This window comes from Anopheles moucheti, chromosome 2 (assembly GCF_943734755.1).
Source record: "Anopheles moucheti chromosome 2, idAnoMoucSN_F20_07, whole genome shotgun sequence".
NCBI classification, from domain to species: Eukaryota; Metazoa; Arthropoda; class Insecta; order Diptera; family Culicidae; genus Anopheles; species Anopheles moucheti.
The window spans coordinates 23,464,440-23,483,775 of NC_069140.1; the positions used below are offsets into that span (position 1 = coordinate 23,464,440).

The window sequence follows — 19,336 nt, forward strand, 5'->3', positions numbered from 1 at the left end:
GTAGCAGCAAGCACCATACGCCACTTGTGATGCATCTGCGAAAATGTGTAGCTGCAGATTTGTAGCCGAGTGTTGTGAAGAGTAGCGCGGAATGCGTAAATCACGAAGTGATTCTAGTGAAGGGTGAAACCTTAACCATTCATGCTGTAAGTGCGATGGGAGTTCGCTATCCCAGTCCCATGCCTTTCCATCCTTCTTAAGCGACCATAGTTGCTGCATGAATAGTTTAGCGACGATTATCGTTGGACCCAGCAAGCCGTGAAGGTCGAAAATCTTGGCAACATATGACGAAACTATCTGCTTTATCAATCCGCTTGGTATCACAAGTTACAAAATTGAATCGGCCAATCGGGGCATTTTGTCCCAACTTCAAAATTCGCCAGGGCCCTCCTGTGGTACCCTTCGGTGCCCCCTCTAGCATAGGAGACTGGGCCTACATATACAACTACTACACACATTTTTTGGGACCCCCAACACGGCGAGGCTCTAGGCGACCGCCGACTCCGCCTACCGTTTGATCCACCGCTGGCCGGAGCTATCTTTTAAATAATACATTTTTATTACGTCCACATTTTGTTTTGTCCACAACTTTTCACCAGTACGTTTGAATACTACAATGTATTTGCGTTTTCTGTCTTACAAACTACGCAGCTAAGATTTCCGCATCTCTCAGTACAATCTGGTTTAAAATAGCAACATAAACGCGTCCGGGGTTGTGCTTTGCTTGCACCTGGGCGAAAAAAAAATAATCTCAATCACATAATATACATATTTCGATTCGATTTACTTACAGGACTAACAAATTGTTTCTTGCTTACATTTATACCATTTCCACTAACACTAAACGACAGAGAGAAAGAGTGAGTGGGCTTATAAGCTGAGTGTGTTTTTGTTTTGTAAACCGTACAGTTAAGTATTGTTCTTGGGGGCGATTTACTTAGCGCCCTGAGTAACTTTGTTCCCGCTGTCGCTCCGTTTGACGACCGAGTGAAGGTGAGGAAGTGTGATGATTAACGTAACGCGCCGTAGTAATAATGTTTGTTCAACTGCCAGACATTTCAAGTGTAATCTTTTGTGCACGTGTTTTTTTAGTATCGAAATTTCAATCACCGAACATTAGCACTTGTGATAGCAACATCGAGAAACAGGCAAGTGCTTGTGTACACAAATAAATAAAAGTAACAAATATGGCATTTGTTCGGGGAGCGACATTACTAGCTTTAGATAACAGAGATAAAATCAACAGATGCGATTTCAACCAAGATGAAAACTTAAAGAAATAGAATCAACATTAAGAAATCTAGAGAGATCGACTGGATAAATAGACCAAAATGATGGAGTTCATTCAGTCGAGATTTCAGGTCTTTTCACTAGTACCACCATACAAAAAAGAAAAGTTCTAAGCCCTATTATTGATATATATAAAAAAAAAAACAATATGATATGAAAGGAACCAATTACTTCTAATACAGGTGCAAACTTTTAACAAGTACAACGAAAATGAAAAGAGCTGCACTAAATGGACGATGTCTAACGATTCGATCGACTGTGATCCTTGCAAATTTGTTCTTTAACGCATCACCGATCTATTTGTATCGTATTTTGAGTGAAAGGTGTGTGTGTTTTTAATCCCTAACGTATTCATCATCAACTTTTCGCTCCGAACTATTTATAAAATGGTTGGTGGATGGGAGAGAGAGATGGTTAATGAAATTATCCTATACGCCACCGGTATGTGACGGAAGTCTCGTTATTGCCCATGCTTCATGTTGTGCTAAGTAAGGTTTTTAGCTGTGGTGTGCAGTTCAGTCAGAACTCGAAAAAAAAACATTCACGTCAGTCATTTTCCGATCGAGGACGTTGTGAAAGAGGGACCTCATGTTCATGACATTTGGAACACTTTTAGTTGCGTTCGGCATGTCCTTGTTTCAGTGCCGTTGGATCATCATAATCGCTCACTAAAAAGCAAAGGGAAACGAATAAAACAATGAGAACGATAACATTCCATTTGGGAGAGTGTGCGTGTGGAATCTTACCGTCCTCTTCTTCCGCTTCGTTTCCAACCAGATGCAGATCTTCCATTTCGTTCGGATAATTATCGCCTTCCTTGCCGTGATCGTGGGCAATTTCGTTGATAAGCTTATCGCCCAAACGATCGATGATGACGCCCTTGCTATCAATGCCACCAGCACCAGCGGGACCTTCCCGTCGTTTCGATCCGATATGTCGACCGATACCGTGCCCAGGTACCATCACATCATTGTAATCTAGATGGTGTTGACGGTCACCGCCACCAAACTGTGGCTTGTTTCCAAGACCAACTGCTGCGGCATCGTTTGCGTTATCGTACAGATTGGTGTCCTCCTCAGCCGCATTCAGATTGTTTTCGTTACCCATCGCCAGCTGATCATCGTCGCCCTCGGCCGGTGCCCCATTGTCTGCCCCTCGCTCGCCGTCCGCACCAATTGCGGCGGGGCGCTTTGCTCTCATTTCGGTATCCTGCACTTCATGCGCACCATTATCATCCGCAGCATTAGCTCCACCACCGTTCAGGAAGTTCAAGTCAGCGCTACCATGTCGGCGTTGTTTATCGGCGAAAGCTTTTTTCGACATGCCAACAGAACTGGCTCCACCACCACCACCAGGTTCTGCTATGGGCCGCCCAACTCCGGTCGATCCTCCGGCTGCAGCTGCGGCCACATTGGCGTACCGATTGTCTAGGATGTTTTCGCTGATGTTTTGTTCCAGTTCTGGCATAATGTCGGGGAATGGAACGATTCCAACGGGCACTTGTTTCGTGTGCCGGTTGCTCAGTGGTTTCCTTGCCGCTGATCCAGCCGAACGGTTCGGGGCCGCTCCAGCAGCCTTTCGTACCGACGCGTTGGTGGTAGTTGAGGTTGTGCTGCTGCTGCTGCCGGACAGAGTTCCTCCACCACCGTCAGCACCGTTGTTAGTGCGCTTGCTAGAATGTTCCAACGATGGTGGACCGGGTAGAACGGTTGGTGCGGCCAAAATTGGAAGCTGCAGGTTGCGGTCCGATGATCGTTTGTGACCAGTCGATACGGATGTGGAAGTCTTCAGCAGCTGTGGTTCCTGCAACACATTGTTGGCTGGTGCGCCTTCTGGTGCGGCCTCCGCCGGCAGCGGTTTTGGAATGATCTGAAAATTTTCCACAGAATTAATGATACCACCATCGAGCGCCGGATGTATCGTGGGGTTAGTGTTCGGCACCGTTTCCGGGCTGTGTCGTTCGCTGCGCTTCGCATCGACCGCCCGGGGTACGACCTCGAACGGATTTGCAATGACGCGCATTTCTTGCTCTTCCGAGGCCTGCGGCAGCCCCACACCCAGGCTGGACCTTTTGTTAGTGGCGAAAGGGGGAGAGAAGGTTGAGGGCGATAGACCGATAGATACCGTGGTGAAGCTGGCACCGAAAAGGTTGCCCGGTGGGGTAGCAAAGTGCCGGGTTCTTAACGCTACCGGTATGCGGTACAAGTCATCACTCACGGATAGCTGCTCGTTGAAATTGTGCACCGGTGCGTTCGCTTTCGATGCATCGTCCCTGGAGAGCGCTTCCAGCACGTCCCGGTAGCGGTGATGTTGCTTCGGAAGCTGTTCCGCCGGTAACTTGCAATGCTCGAGGTAATGGGCATTTTCTTTTTCCATCTTTGTCGCCAAATCACGCATTTGCTCAATCACATGATCCTTTTCGCCGAGTTGCTGGCGTAACGTTGCCTCCAGGTTGTGCTTATCGCTCTTTAATTGTACTATTTGAGCCTACAAAGAACAAAAAAAAAAGGGTTTTAGAAAACCATTATCGTGCGCATCCCGATCGGAAGCTTCACCTTCAAATGTTCTGCATCGTTCGCTGATTCCTGTTTGTACCGTTGTACCTTTCCCTGTAGCTCGGACACCTTTAGCCGAAGCGAATTGATCTCCTCCGATTGCTGTTTCCTGCCCCGGCTGCACTCTTCCGTCAGGTCACCGAGCTGGCTTTTGACCAGATTGCACTGTTGCTGTAGGGACGCGTACCGTATGTTCGCTTCCATCGAGGTTTTGCTGTGTTCTTCCTTTTCCTCCTTTGCCTTCTGCTTCAACTCTTTCCGATTGGCTTCGTTGATCATACGTTCCGATTCGAGCGAATTCTCCAAACGCAGCTTCTGATCGACGATCACTTCCATCTGCGCCTGGACGGATTTCTGCTGCTGTTCGCACCGTAATCCGAGCTGTCGCAACTCGTCCAGCTGTTGCTGGGAGTTGTGGAACATCGTGACAAAACCAACCATCACAATCAGCAGCCCCAGGCAGGCAAAGAAACGGCTTCGGCCCGCACGTGCCACCATTGTTTTGTGCGTATGTTCCTGGTGCGTATGCTGCCAAACTGCGAAACTCCGTTCCGCGATTCTGGCTTATGTTTGTTTTGTACACAACGGCTTGGGAAGCACAGTATTTCTGGTACCATCTACTTCATCAGGAAACAGCTTACTACCTTCATCACTGGATATTGGATGCACAATTAGTTTTGTTGGTACGACAACGGGGAAATATTTTCCAGATAGCCGTGCGTTGCTTCGTGTTTTTTCCTGCTGTTGTTTGTCCTGCAATCGTAGAAATTGTTGAACGCCAATTTGGCAAATGTCACTTTGGTGGCTGTCAAACGAAGTCAAACGAAGTGCTGTCAAAACATCGGTCAGGTCTGGCTGCGCGAACACGGCAATTTTTTTGCCGGAAAACCTGTAGGCCTACTGCGGAGGTTTTTCTTTCCCATCAATTTGTGAATGAGTGTTATTTAGTGATCTATCTTCATGAGCGTTTAAAAATCTAGTCCCCAATAATACAATTCGTCTCTTTGTGTGACAAAAACAACACATGTAAGTACGCACCCGCACGGTTCGTCCTTGCTTTGGGTGACCTTCTGTATATATAAGTGTGTGTGTGTCAGTGGTGCACACTATAGCATCGATCAATTGTGGCAAATTGTGGCATTGTTTGAACACGGTTTGTTTATCAACATACGCCACAGCTCCCGGCATTTGATCGGAAGTGTGTTATATCACAAAAGTAATTTTTCCTCCTTCTACGGTCGGTGAAAGTTTTTGGTTCCTCGCACCTGAGAGCTGCGCTCCGTCGCATACAGATGGTTGGAATTATTAGTTCCGGTGTGTGCCGTGCGACTGTCACCATCACGTCGTTTCTTTTTCGGGAGTTCCTGCGTAAAGCGAAAGTAAACGGTACGGTACACTTTTCGCTGGCAGCTACGGCAGGTGGTGCCGTCTTTCGCAAACATCTCGAACGTGTAGCCGGATTTGGGAGTTTAGTGATGGGTTCTAGTGGCAGTGTTGTTCCGAGGAACGTAGTCTGGAACTCGAAAAGAGGTATGTTCTGTTTCGTGATATGATGAAATGTGATAGTCCGCACTTCCTATTGGAAGAAACAGCATACAATCTCTTTTGCGAGGCATGTAAATTACACAATATGGCCTCAGAGCCTCTCTTATCTTGAGTGATTGAGCGAAAATATGCTTATCACATCAGCAACATCAACAGATCTCTCTACTACTAAGCCACTACGAACAGGTGCTGCATCTTTTTTTATGCGATACGTACTGAGCAGGGTTAGCTAACCTCTGAAAGGATTTATTAGTTTTGTCTATTTTAATTTGAATCATCCTTGTATTACCAGTAAAACAGTATAGTCGATATTAAACGAATCGCCAATGTAGCCAACGGGCAATAGACAAATTTTAGCGTTATTGTTCGGCGGGTTCGCTAACCCTGATAGGTGCGCCACAATTGACCATGTCCGTCCGGCAACGGCCTTTTCAACTCATGATCAGTCGATGCGCATCCACATGGTCCATTCGTAGAGTCACACGCGAGGTGTATGGATATACGGACGGGCGCGCGCGCACATTCCATCTATCGAGGGAGACGTTCGATCTAAAAGCCCTAGACGATTGTTGGTCAAGCAACTGTCCAGTATTGTGCAGTAGTGACCAGGTCGCGACAGAGCGTGGTACGTCCATATAAAGTGATAATTGTGCACCAGAACGACACTGGTAACGAAACGTGCCCATAACTGTGTTTGTCGTATAGTTCGAAGTAGTACAGGAGGTTTTTTATGCGTAACTAGCTCAGGGAAATAACAAAATCTACTTGATTTAAAGATATTTTTTCTGACAAAAGAGTGCATTCATTTCTATCAACTCTAGTTCTTTAGAAAAGTATCTTTAGACATTAGAAGGTAGATATATACACCTGTTTGCATTTGTTGATCATTGCCAATGAATGTGTTTGAATATTTGACCATCAAACTCAGGGTGGAAAACGTTTGCGCGTCAACGTTTGCTTCGACCCAACAGCCCAAAAGTGTGTCGAAAGTAATATCGTCGCCTTTGCTAAAAATAACTTTGCATTGACCGCAGGAAGATCATTCGTGCGAGAAATGCGCGCAAACAACCTAGCTCGGGGTGTATGTGGTGATCGTAGACACCGGGAAAGGAAGTTGTTTTTTTTTGTGGTGTCGACTTTGCTGCAGCATAATGTAATCTAGTATTCATGGTGGTCGGCGTTTGGAAAACATAAACCTCCCCATCCCACCGACAGGGATGCGTTACTGTGATCATTTCACGCATGATCACGTGTGCATATGCATCCATTTCCATTCAGGGTTATTGGTGCGAAGTCCATCGGTGAAGCTGTTCTGTGCATTTTCATGCCGCTGTGTCGCCCCATCAGCTGAGTGAAATTGTTTATCCATTCGAAGTTTTTACCACTGACTGTGCGAACAGGTTGCATGAAAGGTGCGAATGAGGGGCTGTTGGGAATTGGCGTTCAAAAACATCGGCACATTGTATCGGCAATGCACACTACTCTGGTTATTTTAACACTTAATGTTGCCACGGTTAATGGGCATGCGGAGGATATTATATATGGTGTTCAATAAGTTCGAATACACTTTCTAACCACGATAAAAAACCGTGTTGGATTGGTCCAAAGTGATCATACTAATAGTCGAAAGGATTTAAATCCGCGGTGCTGGGTAAGATTGATCCGACACCATGTTCGGCTCAATTTCCATACGAGCTAGTACATCGTCCTGTTGGTACACCTAGTACTCGTCATCGTAGAGCTACTTTTCGATTGGATTTAGAACAATAATTACGAGTACTAACTATTACGAAATAATCATTTTCATTGAGATTAGAAAAGTGCTATAATGTTATACTTTAATTAAGCTTCATTACCAAACGAGAAGATGAAAGGTTCTCCTACAGATATTAATCAGGCAATAGAATATCATTACGATCCTCCATTGTCTCATTGTGGGACCATTTACGAAGCCAACGAAAAGCGTCGTACATAATCCAAGTAGTTCCAGTTGCGCGTGGAAGTGTCGAAGATACGATGACACGGTGTTATGTGCTTCTAAAAATTGAGGCTATGACCGATTAACTGCCGGTCAATCGAAGGGTGCGTATCATCGATCGTATACAGGCAGGGTTGGGCACATGTGTTCAGTGCACGATCCAGAAGTGAACAAATGCTGTGAAGTGCAGTCAATACGAAAACGATACGATAGAGGGGTGTGTGTACATAAACTAACGCGCTAATAGGTAGGAACTATTGAATTGGTCGATCGAAACATGCAGCCCCATTCTAAAAAGGGCATGATTGATAACTCTTTTCATTGAAGAACTGACACTAGGTAGAATGATTAAACAAACTGGCATACATAGAAATGGGCCACGCAGAAAGTGTAGAAAGAAATGCATTAAATACAGATTAAGGTTGATATGTTATTAAAACAAATCTATTTATTATGCACCGACTGATTGTATATCTTACTAGCGTTGCAAAATGTAAAACAAGTTACACACGAAGGTTGCAAGATAAATAGATGAATTTCTATCGATCCATCATTGTTTCCATTTGGCCCAAGTGTGTATTTTACACGTGTCCGAAGCAATGGCATGGAACATCCAGCTCTTTTATCAATCTAGTCGATGACTGGGGCTCGTTAGGGGCAAAAACACATAAAAAAGAATAACAGCGTTTAGTTCCGGCTAAATAAAACCCTGATCGAGTTGGATCGGCGCAACCGATCGGCGTTCTGCACTGGTCTGTGCATATTGCTGCGCTTATTGACCATGACCATATTTTGTACATTGTTTTCAGACGCTTGTGCTTGTTTTCTGTTTGTTCTGTTTGGTGCAATTTACGCGATCAAGTTGGGGTAGACTGATCGATTTCTTATTTCAAACTGTACTGTTTAGCGTAATGAGTAAACTAATAACATTCTATTGTGGTTTATCATTTTCTTAAGAAAACTCATCTAGCGACAAAACGGATCCACATCAAACCCCCTTAACAATGGAGAAGAAAGAAGAGCTAGTGGCAAAACTGACCCCACTGCAGTACCACGTCACGCAGGAAGCCGGCACAGAGCGACCGTTCACCGGGAAGTACAATAAGTTCTACGAAAAGGGTACCTACATCTGCGTCGTGTGCAGCCAAGAACTGTTTAGCTCGGACACGAAGTACGACTCTGGTTGTGGATGGCCGGCATTCAACGATGTACTCGATCAGGGCAAGGTGACACTGCACAAAGATCCCAGCATCCCCGGTAAGTGCGTAAAGCTGGCCGAGGCACTCCCGTACCTTGGGACAAGGTTGGCGCTAATGGTTTGAACCCTGCTATGCGCGCTGCTCAATTGGAGTATTAACAGCAATGGTTTTATTTTGATATAAACAGTATAACATAGAGTTTATTTTGTGGCTACGATACTAGTTATGGTGTAGAGAAAAACATGCCAGTTATAAAAATAATTGAAATGAAGAAAAAAAGTTCAACAAGATCATAATTAAGTCGTATCCTATCAGTTTGAGGACTATCGCGAAAGTTTGTGGCATGGTTTAGTTATTACGTTCAAAGTTATGTTTAAACTTTCGTTTTATTTTTCAGTTTATTTACTGTTTAATTTTCACTGTGTATTTTATAATTTCGATGGATGTTGGACATACTGTGACTAAACAATGAGAACAAACATCGTCTAGATGTCGACAAACCAAAATCAATATTTAAGTACAGCTCTGGTCAAAAGTGTAAGAAGTAAATCATTGCCATACTGTATCTTTAGTTTGTATCAGTATTCGCTAAGCTTTCGTCCGGTTGAGAAGTAAATTATCGTCAGTTTCTATTACTGACTCTATTTTGACGATAAGTTCAAAATTTAAAAATCAGTATTATAATTTAGTCAGTATAAAATGTTTCAACAAAGAACTAACGATCAATGTTGTCCATATTGATTAAATTTTTAATTTTAACATTTAGTTGAGCGCTATCACGCTCATTCGAGCACGATATCAAATGGTTTTTCTCGCTATTTTAATTGAATTTTACAAAAAACTCAATGGTTTAAATTGGTTCAATTCGCTATTATATAAAAAAATAACAATGATGTCTCAAACCGTTCGTGCTTCTTAAACTTTTGATCCAGTCTGTATGTTTCATGTTTGTGGTTAACTAATGGCTATCTCGACACAACTGATGATAGTGCACAGCTAATGGTTAATAGTTGCTGTTCCTTGTGCTCCTTTTAAATTTGTTTCTAATAATACGATATATCATAATCATTCAACGTTGATATTTAAAAGTTATAACAATCTGTTTAAAACTCATCCTTTATCATCATTACAATATTCCCTATCCTTAAGTAAATCCCTTTTGGTACCCAAATGGGTCAAAGTCTCGATTGTACTATTGTTTTTAATAGATTTTTCCCCTGCTAGCCTCAATATAATCGACAGTGGAGTGGATATTCGTTCCGTTACCGAAAGGTTAAACCCTTCCCAAAACGCATTTGCTTCTCTATCTTTCTGTTTCTTACTATGTGAGTTTTTAATTAAATGAATCATTCTTGTAACAAACCTCACATTGAGCATTATTAACATCTTTATTAACAATTTAAAATTTCCACCTTTACATATACATAAGCCTGCCTTCAGTTTTCATTCTGTCACATGCTAAGAAATGAGTGGAATCAAACATCACCCATCACTGATTAATAGATAATGGAAGATAATGGAAGAGAGAATTCATTTGCTTGCAATGTTACCGATCACTGTGCGATCACGCTTCATTCACATCCACGCGAACCATTAATATGTCTAGATTAAGAGTGTCTGATTGATGAATTATTTTTTTTTCTTTAGTTTCCATTTCGGTTGTTATCATTTCGGTTTTGTTTCATCTTACGTTGATTAGATTGTATTAAACAAATTCTTTATAGGTATTTTTTACATTTATTCCTCATTTGTACGTGTGGTTAGATGGCGCTTCGGTAATATTAATTCGTGTACTACATATGATTGATATAGATCGGTCTAGTTCTAGTTGTGTGGGTTTCTCGCTTTTTAAGCATTGTAAAATTTATCAGTGTTTTGCACAAAACACTTGCTTTTGCAGCAGCTTTGCTTTGTGTTTATTTTGCCTATCACTCGTTTTACAACATTTTGTTCGTATTGTTTTCGCTTTCAAGCGCGCGCAAGCGAATACCATCTTTAGTCAACCGTTTGCTGTAAACTGTACTATTTACGAAGGTTTCCGGTGATGGTTCTAATAGTATGTTTGTTCTCTCTTCTCTTCCTTTTTATCTCTTTCTCTTTATATATTTCGTACTTCACTTCCGCCTTCCGATCTGTCTACTATGGTTATCAACATTTGTCCACCCTTCGTCATACACGAACACTACTGCAAAACAATGAAACATGATCATTTTGGTAATTTTGTGCGCACATCACATTAAATGATCATATATTTAACAATATTAAACACTGCTCATAAATCATACACATTACTTTAAACACAACCATTCGATATTGTCGTTTTTGATTGGGTCACATAAATTTTTGAAACTCATACTGAAAATACTGATTGGATTAATTTTTTATTGGACGATCGTTCACGTTTCTTAATGTTCATTTCTGTTCTCCATTTATGTTCTCCATTTATGTTCTGTTCTGTCTTCTTTGATCGATTCTAAATGCAATAATTAATTTATGTTTTGTTATTCTTTCCGTAATGTACGTTCAATGTATTTTGTTAAATTACAAAACTTACGATATTCATTCCATTTTTATCCCCATAATGTACGCGTTTCTACAATTTAATTTGAAAACGGGTTTGAACACTGGACAAAAATCTCACAATCCTTGCCCGGTTCCTTTGTTGTAACTAAACGAACACCACTACCACCTGTTCGCATCCACCAACTGGGATGTGAAAAATCCCACGCGTTATACTTCTCTTCCAACCATTCCTTGTCAAACACTGCATTCATTAAATTCCCATTCATTAAATCACTGTATCACAAAAAAAACACCATCGCCACTAAAAGGAGGTAATATCCTATTGTTGATCACACAACCAGGCCGCGTGAGGACGGAGGTTCGATGCTCGAAATGCAATGCACACATGGGACACGTGTTTGAGGATGGTCCACCGCCCACCCGTAAACGGTACTGTATCAATTCGGCTTCGATCGAATTTATGGCCGCCGGTTCCGAACGGAAAGATGGTTCGAGTTAGATCATTCTCGCAGTGAGTTGGTGATGGTGGCGATGGTTCCAGCAGGCTCCGTCGCTAAAAGGATCATATGAACAGTGTTGGACGTGTTGTCCGCAACGAGTTATCAGGAGAGACTCGCGCCATGGCGAAGGACGCAATAGAAAACGGGATACAAAACAGCGAAACATCAAAGAAATCGAAATGTGCCAGAAGGCTGATATGTACAAGCTATCGTCGTTGGATATGAAATTGCAGGAGAAGTGGTGCCTATTTATTGATGAATTAGCTGGTATGGCTTAATTATAATGAGGTCCTGATTGTGCTCCAGTTTGTCCACAGTTTTTTCGTCTCAGTGCAAGTGAATGTCTGTTCGTGAAACGTGTAGATTATGTTTTGTTTTAGTTTTGCGATTCAACAGACAAGGACACTCATGCTTCCGATAACGTTAGAGATACATAACAAGAAAAAGAAGGTAAAAGTAAAGTCACAAGGGCGAAGAATATGTATGAAATAACTAACATTTCCGGTAAGAATAAAGTACGCGATATTTTCGAAAAATATCATCAGAAGAAACACATAAATGAGTTTTTTTTTGTAACAGAACCAACCAATCCAACGTATGTAAACATTTAGTTATCTTATCTTTGCCAGTACAGAGGATGCGTGATAAGATAATGCAATGGGGATAAACGTCGGCGCTTAACCATGAACGCTTATGTAACTAAATAGCCATTTAAATTCACTAGGAACATGGAACGTGAGATAATAGTAAAGGTTTACGCTATGCAACTAAAAATAAAAACACTGTATAGAGTTCTTTTTAGTCTTGACCAAATACTGACATCTTCCAAAGCACTTCACATGGGCAAGCGACTCGTCTGCTATCAATATATCTATTATTGTATTGCGGAGTATTGTCTCCGTTTTTTAGATTTCGACGAACTTTGGAAGATTTCAGGAGAAGCTTTCATCTCTCCTCTAGTCTTATAGACATAATTTAAATATTTTACTAGCCGAGTCGCTTAGTGCCATTGCAAGGACAACGCTGATTCCTTGAAATTTGCAATAGTCATGCTCGGATGGAAGTGGTGTTGTCAGTATAATCGCTGATAATTTACAAGTGCACCATTTATCACGGCTGGAATGTTTGCGAAGGCGATGGATCTTAAAGAAATTGGTAGAGTATCTTGTGAACTGTATTTAACACAGGAATTGCTGAACATTTACGGCACACCGCCTTGTCTTCGTGCATGCATGCGAAATAACGGTTGAATAAATCATTGTCGTTAAATTTAAATTTTGTGTAGATCACAACTGTCAAAGTGGAATGACAGTTCAGTACGAAATGTAGCTTATGATGCAACCACTTTTACACACGTTCCTTGATTCAAACAACGAATTTAGCGCAGTGGCGTCCTGTAGCATCGAAGTCAGCTTTGGTTTGTCTATTGTCGATTTTGTGAACAATCTTTGTGCTTTGTATCTGCAAGTACGGCACCATGAACGAAACACGAAAACGAACACACTATCCGAACGGTTCTGGACACACATCGCTGGCCAAACGGCATCGGTCAGATGATGGTAATATCAATTCCACAGCGGCAGAATTCGGCGTAAGTTTCTGCGTGCTTCTGCATTGGCATCTTGGCCCTTGGTAGATGTACTTTGTACGGTGTCTTTCATAAAATACGCTTTTTCTACTTCAGGCGGCTGCTGGGACATCGGTGGAATCACCCGAGATGCTACGCAATGGAAAGGTGCTAAAGATTGTGCTAAAGAATTTCATGTGTCACCGACATTTGGCGGTAGAGTTTAACAAGCGTGCCAATCTGTTAGTCGGTAAGAATGGGAGCGGAAAGAGTGCCATACTTGCGGCCTTGACAATCGGACTCGGTTGCAACGCAGGACAAACGAACCGGTGCAACAGTTTGAAAGATTTGATTAAGCACGGCGAATCGCAGGCTGTGATCGAGATCCATCTCGAAAATACATGCTTTGACGCGTACGAATACGATCGCTTCGGATCGCGGATCATTTGCGAGCGCACCATACTGGCGTCTGGTGGAGGAACGTATAAGCTGAAGAACGAACATGGACACGTGGTAACGACGAGTCGTGCCGAGTTGCTGAAGGTATTGCTGGCGTTCAATATACAGGTCGACAATCCTATCTGCGTGCTGAACCAAGATTTGGCCCGCTCGCTACTGAAAGATTCGGACGAGGGCAAACAATACACGTTCTTCTCGAAGGCGACCCAGATCGATAGCATCAAGCAGAAGCTGAACGATTGCGCTACGATCGCGAAACAGGCCCGCAACGTGCTGTTGGTGAAGGAGAAGAGCTTACAGTATCTGACCAGTGAGATTGAGGTGTTGGAGGAGAAGAAGCAAAATCTCGAATCGGCCGGAAGGTTGGGCGAAGTGATGAAGGAGCTGCAGGCCCATCTGGCCTGGCGCAATGTGCTCGATCAGGAAGCACTATTGGCGACGGTGGATGACGAGCTGAAAAAGTTACGATCGTCGATCGAAGAGCAGGAACATCGCATCAGCAACCGTGAATCGCTGGTCGCCGATACGGAGCGAATGATTGAATCGTATCGGATTGATATCGAGGGTAAGAAGACCGAGTACGTTGCGCTAAAGGAAGCGTACACGGCCGTCAGAGCTGCGCTACAGGACGATTTGACGAAACAGGCTGCTGTTGAACGGTGCATGAGGAATAACACGGAACGTATCGCAAGGCTGCAGGGAGATATAAATCAAATCGAACAGGATTTGAAGCAACGGGAGAATGGGTGATTAAGGGTGGTGCAATGTTAAAGGATTTTGTTAGATAACTTATTACGTCTTTTCCTTTTCAATTCCTTTGCAGTGGGCTCAGCCAGGTAGAAGCAAAAAAGAAACAGGTGGACTCGGAAAAGGCGCAACTTCACGAGCGCAACGCAGAGCTAGCGTCGATAATCAAAAATACGCAGCGCGAGGTGGACATGATGCACGACGCGGTCGCAAACTTGAAGGATGTGCGGGAAGAGAAGCATCACGAACGGTTAGCAAAGCAAAACGAAGCGTCCCGCATTGACAAGCAGCTGGAGCAGTTCGAATCGGCCCCGCGCAGTAAGCTGGCAGTGTACGGTGCCAACATGCCCGCACTGGACGCCCGTATCCGGCAGCTGCACCAGCAGGGCAAATTTTCCGAACTGCCGCGCGGGCCGCTGGGCCAGTACATTGAGGTGCGGGACAAAAAGTGGAGCGGTATTGTCGAGACCGCACTCGGCGGATGTCTGTCGGCGTTCTTTGTGTCGACGCAGGACGACTTTCGCACGCTGGATGCGTTGCTGAAGCGCGAGTTTCCCGACCTGCAGAAACGGACCATTTTCACCGGACGGTTCGTGAAAGAGCTGTACGATGTGCGCCAGGGGTGCGTGCAGGAGCAGGACGGAACACATTTGCTGATGAACCTGATAAAGGTAAACGATCCGGTCGTGATGAATCGGTTGATCGACAGTGCCTCGATCGATACGATACTCGTATCGGAACATCAGAGCACGGCGATACAGTTGACGAGTGAGCTCGAGAACGTGCCGCGCCATCTGAGCAAGGTGATCGTGGCTGAACCCTGCTCCGAGTTCTTTCCCCAGCCGAAATATCGATCTTACGGGTTGCAGCAGAAACCACCTCGCTATCTGCAGGTCAGCATGGACGAGCTGAAGCGCCAGACACAGAAGCGCAAGGAACAGCTGCAACGGGAGGTGACGGAACTGAACGGGGCGTTCGAAAAAGAGAACGAACGGTTGCAGGAGATGTTGGTGAAGCTGCAGAATCAGCAGCAGCGCAAAGATAAGTTGCAGCGTGAGTTGCTAAAGAACGAGCAGCAGCTGCAGCAGCTTGAAGCCATGGTATTCGAGGGCGAAATGGAGGAGGCAACTCTGAAAGCGGAATTGGAAGATTTGCAATCGACGATCCACAAGCTGGAGAGTGATATAAAGGCGGAAGGAACTAAGCTGGACAAGATACGCGAAACGGTCAAGCTGGAGGAGAAGACAACGCTTCGCAAGAAGCGGGAAATGGCTGCAATAGAGGAGGAAATAGCACGCATCCAGGGCCGTGTCGATGAGGAGCAAAAGAAACGGCACGATCTGCGGACGAACCACAAGGTGAAGCGGCAGGCACTGGAACGTGCCATGGAAAACATGCGCGAACGACAGCAAACGCGTGTAGCGCTTAATGGATCGGTGGAAGAAGCGCGACAGGAAGCACTCGATAAGAGCGAACGACCCGCCAACGAAGAAACGATCGGATCGATGGAACAGCTCAAAAAGAAAATTCATACTACCGATAAACGTATTAGGTAAGCAAGGCAGAGCATGAGAGATTCTGATTGTTGATGCATTAATGCTCTCTTCCTAATCCATTTGAAAGGAAGTTTTAAAAGCTTTGGGTTTCAGTAGTTTTACGATTGAAATTACTTTTTTTCATACAAAGTTACATAGTTCAATTACGTGAAATCCTCAATAGTAGACACGGTCGAAAGGGAATTTTAAGAGGGTATGCAACAAGTTGTTATAGTAAAAGTAAGCAGTCGATATATACATTTTGTCGGCCACAAACATTTCCATCTGACGTTAAAGGGTTAATGCAGGCGTATGGAAGAGTTTGTGCAGGATCGAATTTCACCCGTCTTTGTTTCCCATTTGTTGGTCCTATTTAACACAATCTATTCAGCATTCCTTTCTTTCCTGTTAAGATGAGGTTAAATTAGTTTAGTCTCTAAGTTGGGTTTTTTTTATTTGCTAAACCTTCCAAATGTTAAACCTTAACATAATTTTCTCTATTACAGGCAGGTGAATGCAACTCACGACAAGCTAGAGGACGTGCAGGAGGAACTGGAAAACAAGATACGCGAACGGGATGAAGTAGTCCAATATTCAACGGCACTCGGCAACATAACGTCGCTCATGAACGATATACGCAAATCGCGCTACAACTACTTACGCCATCTAACATCGCACATGTCGCTACGTGTGAAACATAAGTTTATGGTACGGAAAAGAGTTTGCCGGCTTAATATTGTTCACTGTTTCATTTGTTTCGTTCTTCTTTTCCACAGCGAATAATGCAGATTCGGAACTACGTTGGCACGATTCGGTTCGATCAGGAACAGTGTACGCTCGCGCTTTCGGTGGTGCCGCGGGACAGCAACATCCAGAATGCCGTATCGACCACCAAATCGCTGTCTGGCGGTGAACGTTCGTACGCCACCGTTGCGTTTTTGATTTCGCTCTGGTCGTGCGTGGACACGCCATTCTTTTTCCTGGACGAGTACGACGTGTTTACGGATCAAGTTAACCGGCACACAATCACGCGCCTGCTGCTCAACGAAGCGAACAAAAAACCGGACCGTCAGTTCTGTTTTCTTACACCGCAGGATATGAGCGACGTGAAGGCGACGGAACATCTCACTATTCATCGGTATGTATTTTGGAGCGAGTAGTTTCCGATGTGCGGTACAATGGAAGATCTCCATGATAACGCTTGCTAAATATTCGTTTTTCCCCGTTTCAGAATGGAAGATCCACAACGCTGCTGAAACGATTATCGAAAGATTCAATTTCCGTTGCGCTTAAAATCGCACTCGAGTTTTAAAGCAGCACGACACGCGCTATAATGACAAGTGTTAAATTATCTATTACAATTTCAAGCATTTTTACTATTACCCAGTACTACGGCTGGCCATGACCCTTAGCTTACGGATCAATAGCAGAATATATGTGCCTTTCGAATATACTTGTACTTGTATGATACTGAAGGTAAAATTTCCATGTTAGGTACATCAAAATAGAATGTTCATTAGTAGTAAAACATTTCCATCGTTCTGAAACAGTTTTCAAGAAATAGGAAAGATTTGGTAACGTACATTCGCGTCACAACATAAAAATAATATTTTTCGAATAAAATCCGTTATCAGCTATTTTATTATCTCTATGTCTTTTAATAATACTAGTGAAGAAATACAAGTTTTATTGGCTAATAACACCACCAAAGAGCGGATGAATTTTTATTTTCAAAAATGTAGACCCCACATGAGCGTGATCTTTCTTTCTTATATTGAATGTTTAGTTGAAAAAAAACATTGAATAATCTTAAAATTTAAATAAAACCACACGAATAGAACCAGCGGCGTATCAAACGGTAGGCGGAGTAGGCGGTCGCCTAGGGCCTCGCCTTGTTGGGGGCCACAAAAATGTGTGTATTAGTTGTATACATAGGCCCAGTTTCTTATGCTAGAGAGGGCACCGAAGGGTATCACAAGAGACCCCTGGCGAATTTTGAAGTTGGGACAAAATGCCCCGATTGGCCGATTCAATTTTGTAACTTGTGATACCAAGCGGATTGATAAAGCAGATAGTTTCGTCATATGTTGCCAAGATTTTCGACCTTCACGGCTTGCTGGGTCCAACGATAATCGTCGCTAAACTATTCATGCAGCAACTATGGTCGCTTAAGAAGGATGGAAAGGCATGGGACTGGGATAGCGAACTCCCATCGCACTTACAGCATGAATGGTTGAGGTTTCACTCTTCACTAGAATCACTTCGTGATTTACGCATTCCGCGCTACTCTTCACAACACTCGGCTACAAATCTGCAGCTACACATTTTCGCAGATGCATCACAAGTGGCGTATGGTGCTACATTCGGGCTGAAAGCATGAAAGGAGCCACGGTTCGCTTGCGTACAGCAATTGCAAGCGCGAGCCAAGTATTGCAATGGTCAATCAGTATCCCTGAAAGAAAACCAACTGGTTATCGTCAAAGAAGACAACATGCATCCTACCTTGTGGGCAATGGGGCGTATTATTTCGGTTCATCCTGGCAAGGACGGAACAGTTCGCGTAGTGACACTGCGAACAGCTTCCGGTAAAAACATCGTACCGGTTGGCAATGTTACCCAATCCAAATGTGCTCAGCAATTTGGATAAGAAGATTGGCACTGGCACTGAATAGCATGCAGCAACAAACCACGTTTTCGTTTATTTACTTTCATAGTTGTAACAAGGCAAGGCACATACCCATATATAGCCATAAATTCAATTTTTTTGAGACCGGAATGTGAGAATTACGATTTATAAAAGAACGTTCCTCTCACATTCCTATCAAACGCATTAGAGTGGGAAGGGGGAAAAGGCAAAACGGATCCTGCATCTCTTTCGTATTTTGCGCCGATCCGTCCGTCAAAAACGCTCAGAAACGATGCAATTTTTGGTTTCTGACACCAAGAGAGCATGATCAACGAAGAGGTAGCACAAATTTCCGTACCACGTGGTAGCATTTCATATAGCCGTACCCTTCCCTCTAGTGATCATAACGCTTGATCCGTCGACTGATCTTTCATCTCTTTCCGTTCGTCCAAATGTTCTAGCACCTCATAATGACTCCATCCAAGTTCATTTTTATGGAAATAACAATAAGGAGTATTGAAATCATATATTTATGTATGGAATCCTTTCAAACCCTCGGACATCGGACATGACGACAAGCGATATAATTATTGCGAAATAACCGAACAATAAACAATGAATAAAGTCTTCGGAAATAGTGGAACTCCATGTTTCCTACTCCTAAAAATTAAAAAACTGACCTGCGGTACAGTTGTGAGACGCACTGTAGGAACTGGATGGATAAAACGAGACGGAGGATTCTCGCCACAGTACCTGAGCTATTTACTCTATCGATGGCTCTCCCTAGTTTGATATTATGTGTAACTAATAGC

At 43.5% G+C, this 19,336-nt stretch overlaps 3 protein-coding genes across 7 annotated transcripts; 2 read left to right on the forward strand and 1 right to left on the reverse strand.

The window, feature by feature from the left end:
• Positions 1–570: 570 nt before the first annotated feature.
• Positions 571–4,479, reverse strand: LOC128310227 (uncharacterized). Of its 2 annotated transcripts, XM_053046817.1 has the most exons (4): positions 3,846–4,479; positions 3,508–3,777; positions 2,037–3,159; positions 571–1,958 (listed from the first exon to the last, which is right to left on the reverse strand). In XM_053046817.1, the coding sequence occupies exons 1-4, from the start codon at positions 4,341–4,343 to the stop codon at positions 1,903–1,905; spliced, it is 1,947 nt and encodes a 648-aa protein (XP_052902777.1). In that variant the 5' UTR covers positions 4,344–4,479; the 3' UTR covers positions 571–1,902. The 2 variants fall into 2 exon arrangements, with proteins under 2 accessions (XP_052902777.1, XP_052902776.1); XM_053046816.1 differs by having other exon boundaries at positions 2,037–3,777.
• Positions 4,480–5,053: 574 nt separating this feature from the next.
• On the forward strand, positions 5,054–12,379 carry LOC128297771 (methionine-R-sulfoxide reductase B1). Of its 4 annotated transcripts, none has more exons than XM_053033463.1 (3): positions 5,054–5,375; positions 8,326–8,625; positions 11,399–12,379. In XM_053033463.1, the coding sequence occupies exons 1-3, from the start codon at positions 5,138–5,140 to the stop codon at positions 11,587–11,589; spliced, it is 729 nt and encodes a 242-aa protein (XP_052889423.1). In that variant the 5' UTR covers positions 5,054–5,137; the 3' UTR covers positions 11,590–12,379. The 4 variants fall into 4 exon arrangements, with proteins under 4 accessions (XP_052889423.1, XP_052889425.1, XP_052889424.1 ...); XM_053033465.1 differs by having other exon boundaries at positions 5,054–5,231; positions 11,399–12,377; XM_053033464.1 differs by having other exon boundaries at positions 5,058–5,375; positions 11,432–12,373.
• A 647-nt stretch (positions 12,380–13,026) lies between these two features.
• On the forward strand, positions 13,027–17,536 carry LOC128297769 (structural maintenance of chromosomes protein 6). Its single transcript, XM_053033460.1, has 6 exons — positions 13,027–13,181; positions 13,275–14,362; positions 14,440–15,915; positions 16,405–16,606; positions 16,675–17,036; positions 17,130–17,536. The coding sequence occupies exons 1-6, from the start codon at positions 13,068–13,070 to the stop codon at positions 17,152–17,154; spliced, it is 3,267 nt and encodes a 1,088-aa protein (XP_052889420.1). The 5' UTR covers positions 13,027–13,067; the 3' UTR covers positions 17,155–17,536.
• Positions 17,537–19,336: the final 1,800 nt, after the last annotated feature.